Source organism: Callorhinus ursinus, unplaced genomic scaffold (genome assembly GCF_003265705.2).
Source record: "Callorhinus ursinus isolate GAN/ISIS: 27379988/994484 unplaced genomic scaffold, GSC_fseal_2.0 scaffold61, whole genome shotgun sequence".
In the NCBI taxonomy this organism is placed as follows: Eukaryota; Metazoa; Chordata; class Mammalia; order Carnivora; family Otariidae; genus Callorhinus; species Callorhinus ursinus.
This window is the reverse complement of record NW_027397123.1, coordinates 782,571-789,722: the sequence shown is the minus strand read 5'-3', so window position 1 is coordinate 789,722 and position 7,152 is coordinate 782,571. Positions and strand designations below refer to the sequence as shown.

Below are 7,152 nucleotides of genomic sequence, written 5' to 3'. Positions count from 1 at the left end.
CTACCGCTCCTCCTTGACACGCCATTACAAGAGCAGCAAAGGGACTGAAAAAAGACAAACTCAAAAGGACACCTCACACAACCAATGGCCCACTTGGCTTCCACTGTGCCCACACACTGGACTCTATTGGAGGTGCAGGGAGACTGGGAGCAGGCCTGCTCCCACCTGCCTCTCCCACCCATCCACACTGACCCTGGAGTGGCGTCTTCTGGAAAGGCTTACGATCCAGACTGGCATTGGGCTGGGGTGTTTTTTTGCATTCGTTTTAGTCCAAGACCCACCACAAACGACCAAAGCACAATCTCTGAAACCGTTAAGTCCCGTGACAATTGTTTATTATAAAGATGAACCCTCATCCTCACGATAGGCTTATCGGTAGGATTTCTGGTAGCGAGCACGGGCACCAGGACCGCCAAACTTTTTGGATTCGCAGCGCCGGGGATCAGCTACCAGCAGGGTCCGGTCGTATTGGATGAGGATGTCTTTGATCTCCTTCTTGGAAGCCTCATCCACGTCTGGGAATGAAAAGAGAGTGAAGACTGAGGTAGCCATGGAAGCGCCCTCCTAGTCGCTCAGGCTAAAGACGGGGGGCTGGTCCTCCACTTGCCACCCACCCACCCACCCACCCATCGGGAAGGAGCCATTCTCACTCACATTTCTGGTAATAGGCCACCAGGGCTTTGGAGATGGACTGGCGGATTGCTGTGAGGGAAATACATGCACGAGAGAGTGTTCTCAGCTTTGTGAAGGCCCAAGAGTAGGGCCCTGCTCTCAATTGTCACCTCCCCACCCCCACGTGCCCAGTTCCTGGGACTCACCATAAATCTGGGCCACGTGACCACCACCCTTCACTCGGACTCGGATGTCCACCCCGGCAAATCGCTCCTTGCCCAGAAGCAGAACAGGTTCCAGTAGCTGGAGGAACAGGGGACATGACAGGATTTTAGATCACAACCCGGGCAGCTGAGTGAGCCTTGATGCTTTTGTTTTACCTACTTTAGGTCTCAGCTCACAGATCCCCACATTCACCTCCACCTCCCCCAAGCCTAGGCTGATCCTTCCACCCAGGCGGAAGCCTTCTCTGGGCTCCCCCATCCCAGCCCGGACTATGTTGTGGCAGGGCCTGGTACTGAGTCCAGTCTGTCTTCTCCACTGGACTGGGAGCTCTATGAAGGCAGGGCCTGGGGATAACTGGATCACCGCTGTGTCCCCAGCACTCAACGTAAACTACACAAACAAAACCTTTGTATAAATGACAATCAGTAAGAATAAACCACAACGTTTGATGTCTGCAATGCAAAGGGATCCCAGACATTGTCATATTAAATTCTAACTAAACCTGCAACAGTGTTGTTTTTCAGAGTCAGAAAGGTGACAGACTTTTATTAATACCTTGCACACCAGAAACTAACGTTGCATTTCGAGTACACTAAAATTAAAAAAAATAAAAATAAACTAAAAGCAACGCACTTTAAAGAATGTGTTCTCATACGCACTAAGAAGCTTACACCGACAAACTAATCTATCCTCAAAACAGTCCTTCAAGACAGAAAATTATCCCCCTTTTATAAATGAACCCAAGGGAGAAAAATGAAGTTACTTGCCTCAAATAACAACACAGGTAAAAGAGGCAAAAAACAAACCCTGCTCTTTCCATTCTGAGCTCAAGAAACTGAGGCCAAAACTGGCAGGGGAGGAACCCCTTTCACAGCAAAGCACGACAAACCCAAATTCTGTTCGTGTTCTTCCAATATTTGATTATTAAGCACCTACAATGTCCAAATTCTACTTTTTAGACACAAGTTTTAACAAACCAGTTGATTTCTGTCCTCAGAGAGTGTATACTCTAGGATGGAAAAGACACTTTAGACTGTAAATACGACACACATCCCCCATTAACCTACTACAAGAAACCAAGCCGCACAAGCTCCCCTTATCCTTCAGTCCCCAAATGACTGGGGTTCCAAATGTCCCAATTTTGAAAGCACCCTTTTAATCTGCACGTTTTCACTGTCCGCTCTTATCACAGTATCTGAGCCCCCCGAAAATCCAGCTCCATCTCCAAAGACCCTTTTTTCTGTCCCCAACTCAGCTTCTAAACATCCCATTGCTGATACCAGATTCCTCAGCTTCCAAGACCAAGGAATCCCAGGAACCCATTTAACTCTCTCTCTCTCTCTCTCTCTCTCGCCCTCCACTCAACCCAATCGCCCACCCTCAATGCCAGCACCTTATATTGCAGCGTGCGAGGCTCGATCATCTCCAGGGGCCGCCCATTCACCTTGATGAGGCCGTTGCCGCGTTTGCAGTGCGCCACGGCTGTGGCCGTCTTCTGCGGAAAGCGAGAAAAAACAGCGGAGCCACGTGAGCTTCGGCCCCCGGATCCCAGATCGACCCCAGAACCTGCCCGTAGGCCCCTGAAGACCCCGGCCTCCCTCCGCCCCTCCGATCGGGCACCCAGCCTACCTTGCGTCCGAAGACCTGCACGGACTGCAGAGGACCCTTGGACGGCATGGCTGCGAACGTAAGAACTCCTCACCGCGCGGTGCCGCAACCGGAAAAGGAACATGCGGGGCCACCCCGGCCGCTTTTCAGGGTCTGCGCAGGCGCTTTGGGTGCTGTGTCGCGACGGGAGAGCGCTTTACGGCTCATATTGCAGCCAGAGGGCGAGACTTCGGAAGAGCGGCGGGAAGGGGGGGGGGTTCCCAGAACCGGAGGAGGCGGGACCTGGGAGTGGAAGGGGCGGGACCTGAGGTGCGCTGGGTGCAATCGCGGAAGGATGAGGGCGGGCTGTTCTTCACATTCTCGGTCCTCGTTGGTCACCGCCGGTTCATTTGCATTTCGGCTCTTTAATAATCTTCCTCCACCCAACGATCAAGTCTCACCCTCCTCCGCAGAGCCTCCTTTTACCCCGTGCACTGGTCGTCCTCCTCTGTAGACTCCATCCTGCCCTCTAGACACCCTTCTCCCCAAATCATCCTCCATCAGAATCCACAGCAGGAAGTCAGGCAGGATTTCCAGATTCAGGATTCAGAACCCACCCCCTCCGAGAGTCCTCTCCCAGAATCTTTCCTTTTAGCGCCCCTCGCCCAGAATCCATCTTCCACCAGAATTTCCTTCCTTTTAGAGTCTCCTCCTCCCAGAATCCCCCTCCTCGGAGCCCTCACCCAGACTTCCTCTTTCCCTGAATCCTCCTCCACTCAAGAGCCCCAGAATCTACTTCTGCACGCAATCCACCTTTCCCAGAACAGCCCCGTTAGAATCCCCTTTCACAAAATCTCTCTCGCTTTCGGAGCCCCCTCCTTCCAAATCTACATTTCCTGAGAATTCCTTTCCCTTCAGAGCCTCCTCTTCCCAGCAACTGGCTTCCCCTCGATTCTCCACTCCTTAGAGACCCTCCCCCCAGAATGCCCCCCCTTCAGGGTCCCTACCCTAGAATCCCTCTTTCTCCAGGGTCCTTCAAATCATCTCTTCATTTCCTCCGGCAAATCACCCTACTCTCCAGGCTCCTCCCCGCCCCCAGAATTCTCCATCCCCAGCATCCGCCCATCCCATCTGAGGAACCTCAGGATTGAGTTGCCCCTCTGCTCCCCCACACTCAGCATACTCCCTTCCCAGGCAAAAGGCTTCTCTCTCAGAGCCGCAGAGAGCCCACGGTTGGTTGCTTCGTTTCTCTGGCAGCACTGAGTCAGAGGTCCAAGGTTCAAAGGGTGGTGGTGACTTACCTTGTGCCTGGAAGGTGGAGAGAGGGGGTGGAGGTTGGTGGGTGGGTCTGTGGCAGGAGGGAGGATCCTCAAGCCCAGAGTCCAGCTCCAAAAGGGTGAGAGAGGGGAGAGGTGGAGGGAGGGAGCACCCAGAGGCTGACCTGGGGGGACACAGACCGATACACAGCACAAGAGAGACAGGCACACATGGAGAGAGACAAAGAAGGGGCCAATGAAGAAGAGGAGAAAGAAGACAGACACAGGGTCAATTACAGATGGACCCAGAAAACACAAGTGACGGCGATTCGGAGGCAGAGAGGCCAGCCCTCAGAGAAAGAAGACGGACAGGTACAGGGAAGCATGGAGATTCCAAGATATTTGAAATATGGAAATACCTGATACAGAAATAGAAGTAGAAAGGAGAGCAAAGACCCCCAAATATGCACCTGCAAACACAGATAAAGTCTAGCAGGGGTGTTTTCCGATGAGAAGACAGGCCACAGGATTCACATACTCTCACACATTCTGTACTACCTTATGGACCTGTTGGGGGAGGGGGGTGGGACGGGACTTCCCCAAATCCTCCAATCTCTCTGGGCTGATCCTCCTGCCCTTGCTGAGTCTTATATCTTCCTGTGGGTGGTGGGGGAAAGGTGTCAGGGAACCCTCTGACCTGGACCCTCCCTACTGTAGGGTGACCATCTTCCGCTGGGGCTCTTGGAGAACATTCCCTGAGTATCTGTGGGTTGAGTAGAGCTGGGCAGGAAGGGGTCAAAACACTTCAGTCTTCTAACCTGCTCTGTCTCTCTGTACTTGTTGCTTCCAGGACGCTGGGCTGGGACCAGAGAAAGCCTGGGGGGTGGGCAGGGTGCCTGTGTGGCCTCTCTGGACCATCCTCCTCCTGGTACGGCCCTTGGGAGGCCTAGGATCACCTCTCTGTCCTCGGGAGCCTTTCTACTTTCTAGTTGCCATAATGAAGATGCTGGTGAGGAGGAGGGAGGGGAAAGACAGCAGACAGGCAGGGAGGGGGTGGGAGGGCATGTTTGAGGAAGGGTCAGGCTCTCCCCTCCAAGATCTGATTCTTCTGCCTGCCCCAAATTATAGGGAAACAAAAACGAGGGCACTCTCTACACCCCAGATGATCTCTCGGTGAGTATTTCATTAGCTCCTTACTGGACCTTGGAAGTTTAGGGAGAATCCACTAGGCTCAGAACATATGTTGGGGGCAGGAGGCAATGGGGCTGGTGTTCTGGCTGTCCAGCTGCTGACCCAACTCCCAGCCTTCACAAATATGGTTTGTTCACTGCTGTCTCCAACACCTATTGTTTTTTTAAGATTTATTTATTTATTTGAGAGACAGAGAGCACATACACACAAGCAGTGGGGAGAGGGAGAAGGAGAGAGAGAATCCCAAGCAGATTCCCCACTGAGTGGGGAGCCCAACGCAGAGCTCAATCCCAGGACCCTGAGATCATGACCCGAGCCGAAACCAAGAGTTGGTTATTTACTTATTTACTCTTCACACTGACCCTATGAGGTAGATAGGGCCACCGCATATGGATGTGAAGAATGTATATTGCACAAGGATGCCGCATCAACAAGGGCAGTATTCACACCCTGGACATATTTGTCAATTTCTGGTAGATAGCAGTAATGTACCTTGTTCTAACAAGCACTTCCAAGTGTTTTAAGAAAGCAGTGTCATTTTCTAGGTATAGGCTAGTGTCAGCCCTGAAGGTAGGAATTCTTCAGAGTTCTGTTTTACGGATGAGGAAACTGAGGGCCAAAGAGGTGAAGGGGCTTATCCTAGGCCATGGTTCAGAAACCCCAGGGTTGGGGATTTGGGTTCAGACCCTTGCCCAGAGACACCAAGTCACTCTGTTCCCACAGGTGTGTCCTGCTGAGACTCTAGGGTGCTTCCGGCTGGAGCTGTCCGTGATCCAGTTTGAAGAGGGCCCATCCTTGGGGATTGCCGTGTTCCGGCTGCAGCGTCTACTGGATGCACTGGGGTCCCGGCTGTGGGTGACTGGCCAGGGCCCTTGTCCACCCTGTGAAGGACATCCCCAGAGACCTGTCCCTCTCTTTCTGGCCAAACTCTTGGAGTTATTACAGGGGGCCTGTGCTCGGCACCGGCCCTCAGCATGAGCCTGGGAGGACACAGACTCCCTGGTACTGCTGGAGAGGCTGGGTGGAGAGAGGGAGAGAGGACTTGGTCTCTAGCCTCAGCTAGAGTCCTAAGCCTTCTCCCTCTCCTTTTAGGCCAAAGGACTTCATGTGCAGCCCAAGGAGCCAAGGGGAAGAGGAGAGAAGGAGGAAAATAAGATCCGAAGCCTGAAGTCTCTGACCTCCTGGGATGGGGGGGTAGATAAACTGGCCCCCGTTTGCCCCTATTCTCCTTCTCAGATACTCACTCCTCTCTCCTCTTCCAGGAAGGGACAAAGCATGACACAGGTGTCTTCTAACTGAATCCCACCCCTAGAGGACAGGGAGAGTCTTGGACCTCAAGTCCCTGATTGCAAATAATTACCACCTGGAGAGATTTAAAGTAATACTGATGGCTAGGCCCCAATCCAGAGATTTTGATAATTGGTCTCTGGTGGATCCTGAACATCATAGTTTTAAAATCAACTTCATTGAGGTATATTTGGCATGTAGTAAAAAGCATACATTTTAAGTGTACATTTCAATGAGTTCTGACAAATGTATACACAGCCACATTTCCATCACCCCAAAGCATCCCTCATGCCCCTTCCCAGTCAATCTTCACCAGTCGTAGACACCCACTAATCTGCTGTCTGTATAGATCAGTTTTGCTTTTTCTAAAGTTTCATATGAATGGAATTAGAATATGGATATATGTATTATATATATTATATATTTATCCTAGTGTCTGGCTTCTTTCACTTGGCATGATGTTTTTGAGATTCATTCATGTGCATAGCAGCAGTTTACCACTATTCCATTGTATAGACACACCCAATTTGTTTATCCACTGTGCTCATGATGGATATTGCGTTGTTTCTACTCTGGGTCTACTGTGCATAGCTCTCTTCTTGTGTCTTCTTATGTACCGCTGGGGTTGAGCCTTGAGAACCACTGATACGCCAAGGAAGAACTTTCTATGGGGAGGAAATTACTGTTCCTTCTTGTTCCTGGAGTAAATGTCTTCCTACAGCAATGTCAATAGGCATTTTATATGTGGAATCCTATTTTGAAGAGCTGCTGTTAGCGACAACCCCTCCCCAGTCTGTCTTGGTTTCAGTCTGGGATTGTTGGATCAGGGAGTGTGTGCTTATATAGACATGCACCTGTGGTATAGTCATTTCCTGGTCTTGCGAGCCAGCTGGTTGCCCAACCACACCATGCTACCCTGTAAACTAGGTGCATATTAAATTTCTGTAAATTGAATCCAGGTGTCTCAATGCTTATGCAAGAAATTTTAGCAATG

The 7,152-nt window shown here is 51.2% G+C and overlaps 1 protein-coding gene across 1 annotated transcript; it reads right to left on the bottom strand.

Moving 5' to 3' along the window:
* Positions 1-305: 305 nt before the first annotated feature.
* RPS16 (ribosomal protein S16) lies at positions 306-2,618 on the bottom strand. The gene is made up of 5 exons (XM_025854632.2): positions 2,467-2,618; positions 2,231-2,332; positions 819-915; positions 655-702; positions 306-515 (listed from the first exon to the last, which is right to left on the bottom strand). The coding sequence occupies exons 1-5, from the start codon at positions 2,512-2,514 to the stop codon at positions 370-372; spliced, it is 441 nt and encodes a 146-aa protein (XP_025710417.1). The 5' UTR covers positions 2,515-2,618; the 3' UTR covers positions 306-369.
* Between the last annotated feature and the right edge of the window lie 4,534 nt (positions 2,619-7,152).

What these genes read in the sequence shown, in the direction of transcription:
- RPS16 (XM_025854632.2), bottom strand. Translation starts at nt 2,514, where the DNA reads ATGCCGTCCAAGGGTCCTCTGCAGTCCGTGCAGGTCTTCGGACGCAAG. An exon ending in CTCGCACGCTGCAATATAAG is followed by an intron (nt 916 to 2,230) that starts GTGCTGGCATTG and finishes CTGTTCCTCCAG; the next exon opens with CTACTGGAACCTGTTCTGCT. An exon ending in GGTGGCCTATTACCAGAAAT is followed by an intron (nt 516 to 654) that starts GTGAGTGAGAAT and finishes TTTCATTCCCAG; the next exon opens with ACGTGGATGAGGCTTCCAAG.